The sequence below is a fragment of the Hylobates moloch genome, unplaced genomic scaffold (genome assembly GCF_009828535.3).
Source record: "Hylobates moloch isolate HMO894 unplaced genomic scaffold, HMol_V3 SCAFFOLD_3, whole genome shotgun sequence".
In the NCBI taxonomy this organism is placed as follows: domain Eukaryota; kingdom Metazoa; phylum Chordata; class Mammalia; order Primates; family Hylobatidae; genus Hylobates; species Hylobates moloch.
This window is the reverse complement of record NW_026652278.1, coordinates 163,146,493-163,163,899: the sequence shown is the minus strand read 5'-3', so window position 1 is coordinate 163,163,899 and position 17,407 is coordinate 163,146,493. Positions and strand designations below refer to the sequence as shown.

The window sequence follows — 17,407 nt, the reverse complement described above, 5'->3', positions numbered from 1 at the left end:
TCAGTCTTTTGCTCAACTCCCATTTCCCCCAAGTATTTAGATTTTTTTTCTTTAAGAAAATAAATGCCAGCTGGGCACAGTGGCTCATGCCTGTAATCTCAGCACTTTTTGGAAGTCCAGGGTGGGAGGATCGCTTGAGCCCTGGAGATTGAGGTTGCAGTAAGCTGGGATTATGCCACTGCATTCTAGCCAGAGAGACAGAGCGAGATCTTGTCTCAAGATTAAAAAAAAAAAAGTCAACCAGTTACGTTTACAGAATTAAAATTGCAGCCTGCCGCTGACAACACGAGAAAAAGAGACAAAGTCAGTGGAATAGCCCTTGCTATTATTGTATGCAAGTCCGCGTACAGCTAGTCCTGGAGTTCCTGGAGAGAGCAAGGAACCTCTGTCCCAAACTTGACTCAGAGCTTCCAAAGTTGGTATATTTCAACAAGTAAGCATTCCATTGAGCCAAAAATTTGGTAGGCTACCAGCGGCTCTGGAGGGCGTGTTGATGATGACAGTTCTTGTGGGGGCATCTCAGTATGACCCACAATTGACACTGATCAGAAACACAGCGCCAAGGAGACTCTAGTCCTAGCCTTGAAATGTTATGATTCCAGGTTTTCAGGACAGAGCAGAGTCCACTTCTCATCTTCCAGTACGTGTAAAAATTTGTCCAAAATGTAACTAAGAAAACACAATGGTATTAGTTACTTCTGCTCCCGTCACCCTCAACCCCAGTGATTATGAGATGGAAACTCACACAAAACTTTGAGACAAAACAGCAACAAGTTTGCTTTATTGTTTGCTTGTTTGGTTCCGGAGTCGGGGCCGGGAGGAAGTGCAGGAGGAGGAATCCAAGCTTCCAAGCCTCTGCTCCGCTCTCCTTCTATCCAGTTGGTCTTTAGGGCACTGAAGGAAACTCTTCTTCAGAAATAACCTTTTAACTTTGCTTCTGTCAGCTGCCTGCCAATCAAGGAGCCAGAGGCTGAGGGGAGGCTTTGAGCCGGGCTGCGAGTCCAGAAGGCAAAGATCGCGAAGCTTGGCGCTCCAGAGCTCTCAGGGGGCAGGTGACACAGTCGTGGGTTCCCCGGCGGGCGCTGGCTTGACAGTTTCCTCCCCGCCTACTGGCAGGGGAGCGCCCCGCCGGGCTGCACGCGCGCGCGCGCGCTGGGGGGACATAAAAGCCGCGGCCGCGCGGAGACGCGGAGCTCGCCCACCGCCCGCCCCAGCAGCGGCTGCACCATGCACGTGAACGGCAAAGTGGCGCTGGTGACCGGCGCGGCTCAGGGCATAGGCAGAGCCTTTGCAGAGGCGCTGCTGCTTAAGGGCGCCAAGGTAAGCCCGGCGCCCAGCCGCGGAAATTTCTCTGCCCACACACTCCGAGACTCGCCCCGCCGCCCGAGGTGCACTGGCGGAGACAGGGAGGCCGCGCCCGGCGTGCCCACTTTGCCACTTCCAAAATTTGCTGAAGCTGAGGCTGTGAGCACACCTCAGAAGTGGCTGGGAGGGAACCCAAACCTAATAGCCACATTTCGGGTCCAGGAGGGGAGCCTCTTGTGTGTTTATTGTTTGTCCGTCTGTTTCGTGAGCTGCTCAGGCCCGCGATTCTTCTCCTCTTGTCTATAGGTAGCGCTGGTGGATTGGAATCTTGAAACAGGTGTACAGTGTAAAGCTGCCCTGGATGAGCAATTTGAACCTCAGAAGACTCTGTTCATCCAGTGTGATGTGGCTGACCAGCAACAACTGAGAGGTAAGACAGGGGAATCAATCTGTCAACTGGGAACGTGCTCTCAACAAGCAACAGCCTGAAGGCAGCCGGGCCAGGGGGCCCTGGGTGCCGCCTCCGCTGCCTCCCGGAGAGCAGCTACCTTGAAGCTCCAAAAGACAGTTTGGACTGATACGTTTCCTTCTGACAGCCCAATAGCTGTAAAACCGAAAGAAAGGCAAGACTGCTGGAGAAATCCTTTTATTGTAGTCATTTGGCAGCATTAATGTAATCAAAATTCCTTTATGTATTCAAAGACAGTGCTGCTGCAGTAATTATTAAATGATTGAAATTGCAGACAAAACTTGGAAAATTAAAGTAGGCTAAGGGACTGTTGACAAACAACTTCTCCCAGAAAGCTGGAGTCCAATGACAATCAAATGTGGCAGTGTTTTTCGTTTAAACGTATCAGAATACAAGTTCAAGGAACATCATCACAGAAGTGCTAGATGCTTTTGACCATATGTTTTCTCCGGCTTTTTCCCCAATGAGACAGTACTTTAAAATAATAATAATAGTAATCATAATAAACTATACAATGTTAGAATTGTAGTAGAAACATCTCTATCAGCCTTTCCTCAATGCTTTCCTGTTTCCGGCTACTCACTTAAAATAGACCAATCTACTTGTGAAGTATCAGGGACAATATTGGCATACACAATAAACAGCTTTGATTATAAAGCTGTTTATTTTTTTGTACATCTATTGGAGAACTTGAGAGTGCCCCAATAAACTTACAGGAAACAAAAATTCTGGAGAAAAACTAGAAAAGTAAAATATTTGTATTTCACAAAGTTTTATTCAAAGAGACTGAGTAAATTGTAAGGCACTTTTTAATCAAGGGGTCTGAAAACTTTTGCAAATCTTATTCCAGTGCTCCTGTTCTTAAAGGGACATCAAGTGTACATTTATTTTAAAATTTTAAAATATTCTGTAAGAGAATGAAAATGAACTGATGTGTTAGAAGGAAGTGGTGTACCCACAGTTAAGAGAAATTGTAAAGGAAATTACATAACTGAAATCTGAAAATGCTAATAAAGACCTATAACACAGATGACAAGCATGAGCAGAACAGATTTGTAAACACAATGCAAGAGGAACATATTGTGCCAGAGGACAATTATGTTGATTGCACATGATATTTTGGATCAAGGATAGAGCCAGGTCAGATCTCAACATTCATGCTGATGGAATAAGGAACAGTATAAACAATCTGAAAGCCATTTCTGCCTCAATTTATATAGTTTCATAAATGATATTTAACTACAATTTTTTCCCCAGTATTTAAAATTAATACCTTGGCTATAAACACATTCCTTAAGGATAAGTGATTGTGGAGGAGGAAAAAACTCAGACACATAATAAGTGACTGGGGAAGGCATGTTGGTCATGAGAAATCCACATGTTGTCTGGACATCAGCATTTGCTTGCATCTAAAGAAAACATGACATTGATTCCTCCAATTTCAGGATTTAATGTTGACTACAACTTTTAAAACTGTTTAGACAGTGTGGAAATTATAAAAATACGAGATGAAAAGGTTCTTGGAGATGATCTAGACATAACTTATTTTACAAAGGAACAAATCGCAGCCAAGAGAGTTTAGATAAATTACAAAGAGTACCACAGCATATAAATGTCAGCAAGAACTAGACTGTACGTTACTTGGGCCTGGAATTCAATGGGATGTCAGAAAACAAGATGGTATACTATACATTGCTTAGGGCAGAGTATAAGGAATACAGTGGAGAACAGAATGAGGAAAGAAAACTAAAGCGGCAATTAGACATACATATTTAACACCCTCATTTTCCAAAAGGTGAAGGTTGTTTCTGTGGAGTTATGAAGAGTTAGAACATACTCGGAATGGAAGGAGAAAAAAAAATACTGGGGAACCTTTTGTGGACCAAATTGAGATCTTAAGAAACAGTTTTAAAATTCCATGAAAAAGGCTGGGTGTGGTGGTTCACGCTTGTAATCCCAGCAGTTTGGGAGGCCGAGGCGGGCGGATCACGAGGTCAGGAGATCGAGACTTTGACTCGCCTCAGTGTGAGGAGACCACCAAACAGGCTTTGTGTGAGCAACAAGGCTGTTTATTTCACCTGGGTGCAGGCGGGCTGGGCCGGAAAAGAGAGTCCGCGAAGGGAGATAGGGGTGGGGCCATTTTATAAGATTTGGGTAGGTAAAGGAAAAAGGGGGGTTGTTTGCTGGTGGGCAGGAGTGGGGGCCACAAGGTGCTCAGTGGGGGAGCTTTTTGAGCCAGGATGAGCCAGGAGATGGAATTTCACAAGGTGATGTCATCAGTTAAGGCAAGGACCGGCAATTTTCACTTCTTTTGTGGTGGAATGTCATCAGTTAAGGCAGGAACAGGCCATTTAAGTATCACTACTTTTTGTGATTCTTCAGTTACTTCAGGCCATCTGGATGTATATGTGCCGGTCACAGGGGATATGATGGCTTAGCTTGGGCTCAGAGGCCTGACAGAGATCATCCTGGCTAACACGGTGAAACCCCATCTCTACTAAAAATACTAAAAATTAGCCGGGCATGCTACCGGGCTCCTGTAGTCCCAGCCACTCAGGAGGCTGAGGCAGGAGAATGGCGTGAACCCGGGAGGCGGAGCTTGCAGTGAGCCGAGATCGTGCCACTGCACTCCAGCCTCGGCGACAGAGCGAGACTCCGACTCAAAAAAAAAAAAAAAATCCATGAAAAATAAACAGTTTGTGTTCGTTGTTCTTCTTCCATTCCCGTACAGTGAGTGTAAAAGGTGCGTATTAGGAAATCTTGAAAATGTTTTTAGTAAACAACTAGCATAGTAATTTATCCATGTGGCAACTGATTAATCCATGTCTTCCCCAATATGTCTGGTGGTTGTTAATGATTATATGAATTTATTTCAATCAAAATAAAGTTTATGCTGACCTACTTTTTTTAAGGACTTGATATGTTGGCCTGGAGACCTGAGAATATATTTTTGTCATGTAGAAAAACAACCACAATTTGTAACCATAGTGTAAAATAATAGAAGTAGAATGAATGATCAAAGGCCCAGGGAAACAGTTTAAATCAATTAGAACTATGTCAAAGGCTGCTTTGAGAAACAATAGACATGTGATTGGACAGTGTAATGAAAGACATTCAGGCCTCAAGTGTAATGAAAGACATTCAGGCCTCAGAATCCATGCCAACTTTATCCTGTTTGAACATAGTTTTATACAAACTAGTAATCTGAAGTAGTAATAATAGTGAGAAAGAAGAAGGAATAGTAAACATCGAAGTTTCAGTAATCAAATAAAATCAACTGAATGAAAAGTAGAGTTTTACTAAGATATAAAAACTCCCCCAAACATGCATAATAGATCTGAATACACAAGAATATTTGTATTAACGTAACATTTTATCAATTTAATATGGCTTATAGAAAAGGATGTTTACCAATAGTCTAAGCTACAGAGCTTCAGTAACTTCTCAGGGACTAAGAGACATTGCTTGCCCTAACTGACTTCAACGAGCTCTTAGCTTAGGATCTTAGCTCAGTTCTCTAAAATTTACCCCATTAAGTTACTGCTTATAGAACTTCAATGTGCATACAACTCATGTAAGAATATGTTAAAGTTAAGATTCTTATTCAGTTAGTCTGTGGTGTCTGCAAAATTCTGCATTCTTACCAGCTGCCAGATTGATGCTTCTAGTCTACAAACCACACATTGAGAAACAAGGAATTAATTACATGAGTTTAGTAACTTTCACTATGAGGGTAAATAAACTGAAATTCCTCTCATGGCATAGGACATGATTTAAATGTATACATGGAAAATAAGAACGTATCACTAATATCTTGTTTTATAATTAGACACTTTTAGAAAAGTTGTAGACCACTTTGGAAGATTGGACATTTTGGTCAATAATGCTGGAGTGAATAATGAGAAAAACTGGGAAAAAACTCTGCAAATCAATTTGGTGAGTTATCTTAGCTATGTTTCTTGTCTATAATTATTTAATAACATGATGTTTATAAAGAAAAAAAGGTTCTTGGAGTCATAGAAACAAAACAATGACCTACAATATTGAAAAAGGGAAGTTACAGAAAGCTGGATAAAAGCATTTTCTTTTATAAAAAGGAAGACATTTAATTATGAAAGCAAGTCTGTCTTAAAATATTAGAAAGAAGCATGAATAAAATATAAGTGATTGCTTAACTCAGGGGTCGGCAGACTATGACCCACAGGCCAAAATAGCCTGCCAACTCTTTTGGTATGACCTGCAAGCTAAAAATACCATTTTACATTTCTAAATGGTTGATAAACTCAAAAGAAGAATAATATGATTATATGAAATTAAACTTTCAGTGTCTATAAAGTTTTATTGGAATACAGCCACAGTCATTCATTTAAGTATTGTCATTGGCTATTTTCATGCCACAGGGGCAAAGTTTAATATTTCTAAAAGATCCTGTGGCATTCAATGACTAAAATATTTACAATCTGGCCCTTTACAGAAAAAGCTGGTCAACCGCTGACTTATTTATTTAAAAGTAAATCTTAATTAAATGTCAGAATGTAACAGAAAACAAAATTAAAGTGACAATTGAACTTTGTAATTAGTAGGACTTTTTATCCTGAAAGTTCGTGGTTTGTGTGTGTGTGTATGATTTTCACAACGTTTGATCATGATTTAGCTCTTAAAAATGGTAGAATTAAGAAATAAAATTTTCTCTTTTATCCATTGAGTCATGAGTTTGTGGGTTATCTCATTCTATAAATACTCTTGACATAAGATATTGGAGTTTAGTAAAAATCAAACGTTACCTAAAACTAAATGTCAAACAGGCTGTGCCTGGGGTCACCCTGCCCTTGGTAAGGTCATTCTCACCAATCTTACAAGGCAGGTAATTGTAGAGTACAATTTGGCCACTGTGTGTGTATAAAGGTACAGGGAGTGGCCTCCTACTTCATGATATCCTCCTAGTAGATTATAAACTCCATAAAAATAAGAACTGGGTTGTGTTTTTCTTTGTTTCTCTCTCAGTAATCAACATAGTATCTTGAAGACAGTGCTTAGTCAATACATTTTTTACTTAAATTGAAATGCCCATGAGTAATTACCTAACTGCTATAATAACTTGATAGAGGCAATGAGGATGACATTTCTTCACAAAAGAGCTAAATCTGTTAAGTCCTACCTTGAGAAGAGTACAAAATTGCTCCCTAAACTTGACAGATACCTAAAATACATTTTTCTTTTGATTTTTTAAATTTTTAAATTATTTTTGTTGGTTTTTCTTTTTCAACTTTTATTTTAGGTTCAGGGTGTACATGTGCAGATTTGTTACCTGAGTAAATTGTGTGTCACTGGGGTTTGGTATGCAGATGATTTCATCACCCAGATAGTGGTCATAGCAACCCATAGATAGTTTTCCCACTCTCACCCTTCTCCCACCCTTCATCCTCAAGTAGATCTTGGTGACTGTTGTTCCCCTCTTTGTATCCATATGTGCTTAATTTTTTGTTCCTGTTTGTAAGTGAGAACATGAGGTATTTGATTTTCTGTTCCTGCATTAATTTGCTTAGGATAATGACCTCCAGCTGCATCCATGTTGCTGCAACCAACATGATTTCCTTTTTTATGGGTGTGTAGTGTTTCGTGCTGTATACCTACCCATGTTCTTTATCCAGTCCACCATTGATGGGCATCTAGGTTGATTCTGTCTCTGATATTATGAATAATGTTGTGATGACCATATGAGCACTGTGTCTTTTTTGGTAGAATGATTTATGTTCCTTTGGGTATATACCCAGTAATGCTTGTTGATTGGCTAAAGTTCCTTATATTTTCTGCATATTAGACCTTTGTCAGATCCATAGTTTGCAAATATTTTCTCCAGTTCTGTAGGTTATCTGTTTACTGCTTTGATAGTTTCTTTAGCTGTGCAGAAGCTCTTTAGTTTAATTAGGTCCTATCTGTCTATTTTTGGTTTTGTCGCAATTGCTTTTGGAGACGTCATCATGAGATCTTTGCCGTGGCATGTCTTCAGAATGGGGTGTTTTGTGTTTTCTTCTAGGATTTGTATAGTTTTAGGTTTTATATATAAGTCTTTAATTCATCTTCAGTTGATTTTTAAAATGGTGTAAGGAAGGGGTCCAGTTTCAATCTTCTGCATATGGCAACCTGGTTATCCCAGCACAATTTATTGAATAGTGCATCCTTTCCCCATGCTCGTTTTCATCAATTTTGTCAAAGATGAGATGATTGTAGGTGTACAGCCTTATTTCTGGCTTCTCCATGCTGTTCCATTGGTCTATATATCTGTTTCTGTACCAGTACCGTGCTGTTTTGGTTACTGTACCCTTGTATAGTTTGAAGTCGAGTAGTGTGATGCCTCCAGCTTTGTTCATTTTACTTAGAATTGCTTTGACTATTCTGACTCTTTCTGGATTCCATATGAATTTGAAAATGTTTTTTTTTTAATTCTGTGGCAATGATGATGGTAGTTTGGTAGGAATAGCATTGAATCTGTAAATTGCTTTGGGCAGTATGGCCATTTTAACAATATTGATTCTTCCTATCCATGAACATGGAATGTTTTTTCATTTAATAATGACATCTGTGATTCCTTTCAGTAGTGTTTTACAATTCTCGTTATAGAGATCTTTCACCTCGCTGGTCAGCTGTATTCACAGGTATTTTATTCTTTCTGTGGTTGTTGTAAATGGGATTGCATTCTTGATTTGCCTCTTAGCTTGGACATTATTGGTGTTTGGAAACATTACTGATTTTTGTACATTGGTTTTGTATCCTGAAACGTCACTTAAATTGTTTATCAGTTCTAGGAAACTTTGGGCAGAGACTATGGTGTTTTCTATGTATAGAATCATATCATTTGCAAAAAAAGATAGTTCGACTTCCTCTCTTCTTATTTGGATGCCCTTTATTTCTTTCTCTTGCCAGATTGCTCTGGCTTGGATTTCCAGTACTATGGTGAATATGAGTGGTGAGAGTGGGCATCCTTGTCTTGTTTCAGCTCTCAAGGGGAATGCCTCCAGCTTTTTCCCACTCAGGAAGATGTTTGCTTTATGTTACTTCAATGCCTATGTTGTTGAGGATTTTTTAACGTGAAAGGATGTTGAATTTTACCTAAAATCTTTTAATGAAGAAAGAAGATTCTATTTTACAGTATGGATACCCTCCTTGCAGTTCTCTTAAAACTTTTTCTCCAGTGTACCTGGTTCATTATATTTGAAAATAACTTGAAACTGTCAAGTTTCCCTCAAAATCTTTTTGGGATTCTAATTGCAAATATACATACATGTGTTTGGAGAGAACTGATAGCTGATTTTCCTGAGTTGAGACAGTTCTGTGATCTTCTTCTACTTTAGGGTAGAAATGTATTGAAATGAGATATTCTGTCTGTGAATCATATTTACATCTCTTGGCTAAATCTTACATTATTATGGTATATGAATGTTTAATATACCATTGAATTTTTTTAATTCCTAATTTAGTATTTGTGCTTCTGTACTTATAAATTGTATTATCCTTAATTTTCTTTTCTTATAATGTTCTTATTTGGTTTGGGTGTCATCTATATCTCGGCTTCCTTTTATGTACTTGATCTGTTCGTTTCTCAACAGAGGCATTCTTATATCAAATGGCAAATGTCAGTTTGCCTGCCTCTTTTAGTAATTCTGTAAGTTTAGACTCTATATATTATAAATCTATAATATTCAGAGCATAAGTTGCTAATGATTGTAATTTATTGATTTTTAAATTTTTTTTTTTTTTTTTTTGAGACAGAGTCTCGCTCTGTTGCCCAGGCTGGAGTGCAGTGGCCCAATCTCGGCTCACTGCAAGCTCTGCCTCCCGGGTTCACGCCATTCTCCTGCCTCAGCCTCTCCGAGTAGCTGGGACTACAGGCGCCCGCCACCACGCCCGGCTAATTTTTTGTATTTTTAGTAGAGACGGGGTTTCACCGTGGTCTCGATCTCCTGACCTCGTGATCCGCCCGCCTCGGCCTCCCAAAGTGCTGGGATTACAAGCATGAGCCACCGCACCCGGCCGATTTTTAAATTTTTTTTAAAGTTAAACTTCTGATTTGCTGTCTGTGATTTTTTAATCTATTCTATATTTTCAGATATAAAATTAGTACCCTATCATTTTCTTTGGATTCACATTCACCTACCTTTTTCCATTACTTTATTTTAAAACTATAAGTAACCTTTTATGTTAAATTTGTTGTTGCTGATGGTTTATTGTGAGATCATAGAATCCTCTAATCTGTAGTTAGGCACATCTGGGAACATCTGCCTTTTTAATATTTGTGAGTTTAAGCCATTTATCTTTATTTTTAGTCTTCTGTTTTATACTTTAATATTTACTGTTTTCTTTTTGTTTTTATTCTTTTTCTGTTCCTTACCTAAATGCATTATATAGCTTTAATTTTCTTATGCTGGTAAAAAACAAAACAAAACAAAAACTATGCATTTTATATTTACTCTTTGAAGGTTACCCCTGACTTATTAAGAGTTGTATTTCATTACAGCTTTTGGTAGCCTGATAAAACAAAAATTTTGAAAATATAGCTAATTGGGAACTGCAGGGATTTTTAAGAATATAGACTCATGCCACTTTCCAAAACCCCATTAAATGATGAGATTTTCTTTGAACCAGGCTATCTCAGTGAAAAAGCACAAATTGCACAAGAGCTTTCTCTCTTTAACATTACTACTGATATTTGTAATAGCTTCATCAGTAATATCTACAGATATTTTTACAGATAAAATTAATAGAGTATATAGTTCCTGTATTTGTTGACTTCCTAATGGACACCTGCTGTGTCTTTTCTCTGAGAAATCAGCTGTCAGAAACAGTGTGCAATGATTACAGCTAACGTAAAGAAACATGGAAATATTGAGGCAATTATTACAAAGTTACAGAATTCGACTGATGTCTTCATCCAGCTGAGAGGGCATGTTTGCTTTAATGTAGCCTGTGTGAATACCTGCTCAGAGCTGGAAAATGCCAATATCATGGGCAAATAGGAAATTCTGGAAGACCAGGGGAATTTTATTGTGAACCTTTAGTTATAACTAACAGTCCTAGTTCCTTCTCCATTGAAATTTATCCAGCCTTTATTTTTCTTGGGACTCTGCTGACATAGGCGACTTTTTAGCTTAACATCAGGAACTGATGATGTATGTTTACATAGAGAAAACATCATGGAAACTTTGTTACCAATGTATTACTTAAAAATATGTTACTTCCCCTCATACCTAAACCCATTGCAGAGTAGAATCTGACCAATCATTTAACTTCCAACTTGATTATCTCTGTTACTGTAATGCAAATATTTGTGTGCAGTTTATATAACTCTTTTTTGAAACTCTGCTCTGGATTTAATTTGCCTCCTTGGGTCTTAAACAATTCCATGTTTGTTCTTTTGCATGTTTTTCAGTATTACTGCCCATGTCAGAGAGTAACCTCTTAAAGGACTTTACCATATATCTTTCCTTCTTCTAAAATATTATACAATATATTTATACCATTTTCATAGGGCTTACCAGTTTTTTAATTTTATTAGAATTATTTTAATATATACATAATTCATGCTATTCATGCTAGTAAACCACAAGTTCTTTCAAGGCAGAAAACTATTGTCTTGTGTCCTTACAGATGTTAGTTAATAGTTATTGGATCAACTGCCATTACCTGTATATGATATTTTGCATACATGAGAGTATTCACTTCTATGTTTCAGTACATTGCTTTCCAAATAGATTAGTTCTTCCAAACAGTATCATCTGTCCTTCCACTTTTACTCCTTATCAAATTTACTCCTTACTTTTCACTTTGCTGATCTCATCCTTCTTCCCACTAAACCTTTTCCCAGTCTTTGGTTTCCATTAGGCTATTTTATACTTCCTCCTTAGTCTGAAGCCAACAACAGCAGCATTATTTATAGCTGTTCAGAACACAGAAGAAATGTTCAGGAGGCCGGGCGCGGTGACTCACGCCTGTAATCCTAGCACTTTGGGAGACCGAGGCGGGCGGATCACGAGGTCAGGAGATTGAGACCATCCTGGCTAACACAATGAAACCCCGTCTCTACTAAAAATACAAAAAATTAGCCGGGCGTGGTAGCGGGCGCCTGTAGTCCCAGCTACTCGAGAGGCTGAGGCAAGAGAATGGCGTGAACCCGGGAGGCGGAGCTTGCAGTGAGCCCAGATCGCGCCACTGCACTCTAGCCTGGGCGACTGAGCGAGACTCTATATCAAAAAACAAACAAGCAAACAAACAAAATGTTCAGGAAAGAATGAGTCTTTGCAAAACTATCAACACTCATGCTGGCAATTGGGCAGAGGTAAACTTAACTTTGAATATTGATTGGAACAGTAATTTTGTCACGTAGTTTTGTAACTTTCTGAAGTTTCTATAAATCTAAATATGTTCATCCCCACTGATGTGGGACTTATAGTCCAATTTTGACATTTAACTAATATGTGTTGAATTCCTTAACCCATTTATGCCAGAGGTTGCAATATTTTGAATTTTTGCATGAGTTAAAAATTAGACCTTGGCAATGACCTTGAGCAGCAGGATATAAATAACTCTCACGTGCTTAGTATTCCAATAATGGAACACTAGGCATAAGTGGGTCAATATATTCAAATAAGATTTAAACAAAATAGATGAATGTTGCTAGTCATTTTTTTTTTTTTTCTGAAATGCACTTATTGACTAAAGATTTGCCCTGGGAAATACATTTCTTTGGGATTAGTCAAAATTAGAATCCAGTCTCGAATCTGTAATTTATAAACTGTTATTTTATTTCTCTCGTATTGAACTTCCCAGGGAGGAAGGTAAACTCCCTATCTCTAAGGACTGTTAGGCTTAACACTTAGATAAACCATAGTTTATGTGAATATCCAGCACAGTGCTACTGCATAGAATTTATTCAATAAATTACACTTCCCTTCCAGAGCATCAAAATCTACATTTTCTGGCCAGGCACGGTGGCTCAGGCCTGTAATCCCAGCACTTTGGGAGGCTGAGGTGGGCAGATTAGTTGAGGTCAGGAGTTCGAGACCAGCCTAGCCAACATGGTAAAACATATATAATATATAGACACACACACACATGCATATACAATCTAGAATAAGGAATACATTGTTAAAGTAAAGAAGGAAAAGTGAAAAATATCATTTCTACACAGCCAAAGCATTAGACCCTGTCTTGTAGATTCATCCTTTGAACTCTTTTCATTTGAAAAATTGCCCAGTTCTTAACCTGATAATGGATGAGAAAAATAATCCCTTGCCTTTCTCCACCAAAGACCTAAAGATAGATATTGCTTTTTAAAAAAATTAAAAATAAATCTTAAAAATTCCCAAATTTTCTATCTGGCTTCATCTTGTTCATGTCGAAAACCCAACAGTGGGGTGTCAGCAAAGCTGTAATACCTGAGAATAAAAGCATAGTGCCAATACGCATGAACAGAAATTCTGTTCAGACATGCTGAAGACTTCTGCAGAAACTAACAGAATCTAACTGGCTTCATTAATTTCAGCCATCTACATCTTTCTCTTCTTACATAAACAATTAATGTTTTGGTTTTCCTCTCTAAAGAAAATCATGTGGAGATTTTATTCATTCTCCCTAAGCCTACTTACTGTCAAACTGACACATGGCTTAAGTGAATAGAAGCTCCAATTTCCTTTTTTGTTTAAGAGCTACTGTTAGGTAGGAGAGGCATATCTGAATCCTTGTAAAAAAAAGAAAACTTCAAAAGGAAATTTTTAAGATAAAAAGAAGGTAAATACATGTGTAACCTCCGATTTGGATGCATTACCTATTGTACCGTTTTCTTTGCAGTATTGTAAAGCATGAAAAAAATAGGAATTAAGATGTCAAAAAAGAATTTTCCTTTTTTAAAGTCTGAGCTGGAAGGGATAGGAATTCTTAAATGCAAAAGGAAAAGTAAGGTTTGAAATATCAATTTGATCTCACAGGTTTTTTTTTTCTTTTCTTTTTTTTGGTAGTGATTAGAATAAAAACAGGAAAAGTTCCTACATATGGATATAAGTGGCAAAACAGTAAACTATCAAAAGGATAGCTGTAAGCGGTGATTAATAAAATTTAGTTATAGACATTACTAAAGACCAGATATCCAGCTAACTGAAAATCACCACTTAAACTGGATAAAACATTTATGTGATTTCACACAACACAGAGTTCAGGATTGCTTGATCTTACAGGTCAATGATATCATCAGGGCCCAGGGTCCTGTCATCCCTCCCACCCACCATTCTTTATGTTGGTTTCATCTTCAGGATACTAAGAAATAGGGGTTGTCCATTTAAGTTACAGCATTCATGTAAAGCAGGCAATGTAACCATTTCTTCAGGTTTTCTTAAGAGCAACAAAAAATTTCTCAGCAGCATCCATCCTGTTCCCATCTCTAGCTGATGGCCTCCCAGGTCTCACTGACCAAAACTGGGTCACTTGCTGGCTCTGAAACCAGCCACTGTCAAGGAGAATGGGATTTCCACGACTGAATTAAATTAATTAATCAGTGTCTACATTAAATTTGGGGAGGTCACCTTCCTCTGTATTATATGGAGAGGAGGTAGATACAGGAGCAAAATAGAATTTTTATTAGAAAGAAAAAAGGAGAAAATAAAACCTCTAGGACATCAAGAGTAAGCACTATTCTACATTCTAAGATCCAAGAAAATTAAACAGAGTAGATAAGTGTGGAATACTGAGACATGAGAACCATATGCAGAGAAGAAGGGTAAATAAATTTTGCTTCCAACATTTAGAAAACAAAAAATATTTTTTGAAGGGTTTTTTGTGTCTCTATTTCCTTCAGTTCTGCTCTGATTTTAGTTATTTCTAGCCTTCTGCTAGCTTTTGAATGTGTTTGCTCTTGCTTTTCTAGTTCTTTTAATTGTGATGTTAGGGTGTCAATTTTGGATCTTTCCTGCTTTCTTTTGTGGGCATTTAATGCTATAAATTTCCCTCTACACACTGCTTTGAATGTGTCCCAGCGATTCTGGTATGTTGTGTCTTTGTTCTCGTTGGTTTCAAAGAACATCTTTATTTCTGCCTTCATTTCATTATGTACCCAATAGTCATTCAGGAGCAGGTTGTTCAGTTTCCATGTAGTTGAGCGGTTTTGAGTGAGTTTCTTAATCCTGAGTTCTAGTTTGATTGCACTGTGGTCTGAGAGACAGTTTGTTATAATTTCTGTTCTTTTACATTTGCTGAGGAGAGCTTTACTTCCAACTATGTGGTCAATTTTGGAATACGTGTGGTGTGGTGCTGAAAAAAATGTATATTCTGTTGATTTGGGGTAGAGAGTTCTGTAGATGTCTATTAGGTCCACTTTGTGCAGAGCTGAGTTCAATTCCTGGATATCCTTGTTAACTTTCTGTCTCGTTGATCTGTCCAATGTTGACAGTGGGGTGTTAAAATCTCCCATTATTATTGTGTGGGAGTTTAAGTCCCTTTGTAGGTCACTCAGGACTTGCTTTATGAATCTGGGTGCTCCTGTGTTGTGTGCATATATATTTAGGATAGCCCCAGGAGCTGGTTTTTTGAAAAGATCAACAAAATTGATAGACCGCTAGCAAGACTAATAAAGAGGAAAAGAGAGAAGAATCAAATAGATGCAATAAAAAATGAAAAAGGGGATATCACCACCAATCCCACAGAAATACAATCTACCATCAGAGAGTACTACAAACACCTCTATGGAAATAAACTAGAAAATCTAGAAGAAATGGATAAATTTCTCGACAAATACACCCTCCCAAGACTAAACCAGGAAGAAGTTGAATCTCTGAATAGGCCAATAACAGGCTCTGAAATTGTGGCAATAATCTATAACTTACCAACCAAAAAGAGTCCAGGACCTGATGGATTCACAGCCGAATTCTACCAGAGGTACAAGGAGGAACTGGTACCATTCCTTCTGAAACTATTCCAATTGATAGAAAAAGAGGGAATCCTCCCTAACACATTTTATGAGGCCAGCATTGTCCTGATACCAAAGCCTGGCAGAGACATAACCAAAAAAGAGAATTTCAGACCAATATACTTGATGAACATTGATGCAAAAATGCTCAATAAAATACTGGCAAACCGAATCCAGCAGCACATCAAAAAGCTTATACACCATGATCAAGTGGGCTTCATCCCTGGGATGCAAGGCTGGTTGAACATACGCAAATCAATAAATGTAATCCAGCATATAAACAGAACCAAAGACAAAAACCACATGATTACCTCAATAGATGCAGAAAAGGCCTTTGACAAAATTCAACAGCCCTTCATGCTAAAAACTCTCAATAAATTAGGTATTGATGGGACGTATCTTAAAATAATAACAGCTATCTATGACAAGCCCACAGCCAATATCATACTGAATGGGCAAAAACTGGAAGCATTCCCTTTGAAAACTGGCACAAGACAGGGATGCCCTCTCTCACCACTCCTATTCAACATAGTGCTGGAAGTTCTGGCCAGGGCAATCAGGCAGGAGAAGGAAATAAAGGGTATTCAATTAGGAAAAGAGGAAGTCAAATTGTCCCTGTTTGCAGATGACATGATTGTATATCTAGAAAACCCCATCGTCTCAGCCCAAAATCTCCTTAAGCTGATTAGCAACTTCAGCAAAGTCTCAGGATACAAAATCAATGTACAAAAATCACAAGCATTCTTGTACACCAATCACAGACAAACAGAGAGCCAAATCATGAGTGAACTCCCATTCACAATTGTTTCAAAGAGAATAAAATACCTAGGAACCCAACTTACAAGGGATGTGAAGGACCTCTTCAAGGAGAACTACAAACCACTGCTCAATGAAATAAAAGAGGATACAAACAAATGGAAGAATATTCCATGCTCATGGGTTGGAAGAATCAATATCGTGAAAATGGCCATACTGCCCAAGGTAATTTATAGATTCAATGCCATCCCCATCAAGCTACCAATGACTTTCTTCACAGAATTGGAAAAAACTACTTCAAAGTTCATATGGAACCAAAAAAGAGCCTGCATCGCCAAGTCAATCCTGAGCCAAAACAACAAAGCTGGAGGCATCACGCTACCTGACTTGAAACTATACTACAAGGCTACAGTAACCAAAACATCATGGTACTGGTACCACAACAGAGACATAGATGAATGGAACAGAACAGAGCCCTCAGAAATAATGCCACATATCTACAACTATCTGATCTTTGACAAACCTGACAAAAACAAGAAATGGGGAAAGGATTCCCTATTTAATAAATGGTGCTGGGAAAACTGGCTAGCCACATGTAGAAAGCTGAAACTGGATCCCTTCCTTATACCTTATACAAAAATTAATTCAAGATGGATTAAATACTTAAATGTTAGACCTAAAACCATTAAAATCCTACAAGAAAACCTAGGCAATACCATTCAGGACATAGGCGTGGGAAAGGACTTCATGATTATAACACCAAAAGCAATGGCAACAAAAGCCAAAATTGACAAATGGGATCTAATTAAACTAAAGAGCTTCTGCACAGCAAAAGAAACTACCATCAGAGTGAACAGGCAACCTACAGAATGGGAGAAAATTTTTGCAACCTACTCATCTGACAAAGGGCTAATATCCAGAATCTA

General features: G+C 38.2%; 1 protein-coding gene across 2 annotated transcripts in view; it reads left to right on the top strand.

Annotated features, from left to right (window-relative positions):
• Positions 1-1,190: 1,190 nt before the first annotated feature.
• HPGD (15-hydroxyprostaglandin dehydrogenase) overlaps positions 1,191-17,407 on the top strand; it is a 36,088-nt gene continuing 19,871 nt past the window's right edge. The window contains exons 1-3 of one of the 2 annotated variants that reach the window (XM_032148935.2): positions 1,191-1,320; positions 1,612-1,735; positions 5,604-5,710. In XM_032148935.2, the coding sequence (XP_032004826.1) occupies positions 1,228-1,320; positions 1,612-1,735; positions 5,604-5,710 (324 nt within the window). In that variant the 5' untranslated portion in view covers positions 1,191-1,227. The remainder of the gene's footprint in view (positions 1,321-1,611; positions 1,736-5,603; positions 5,711-17,407) is intronic. The other variant, XM_032148931.2, reaches the window with a different exon arrangement.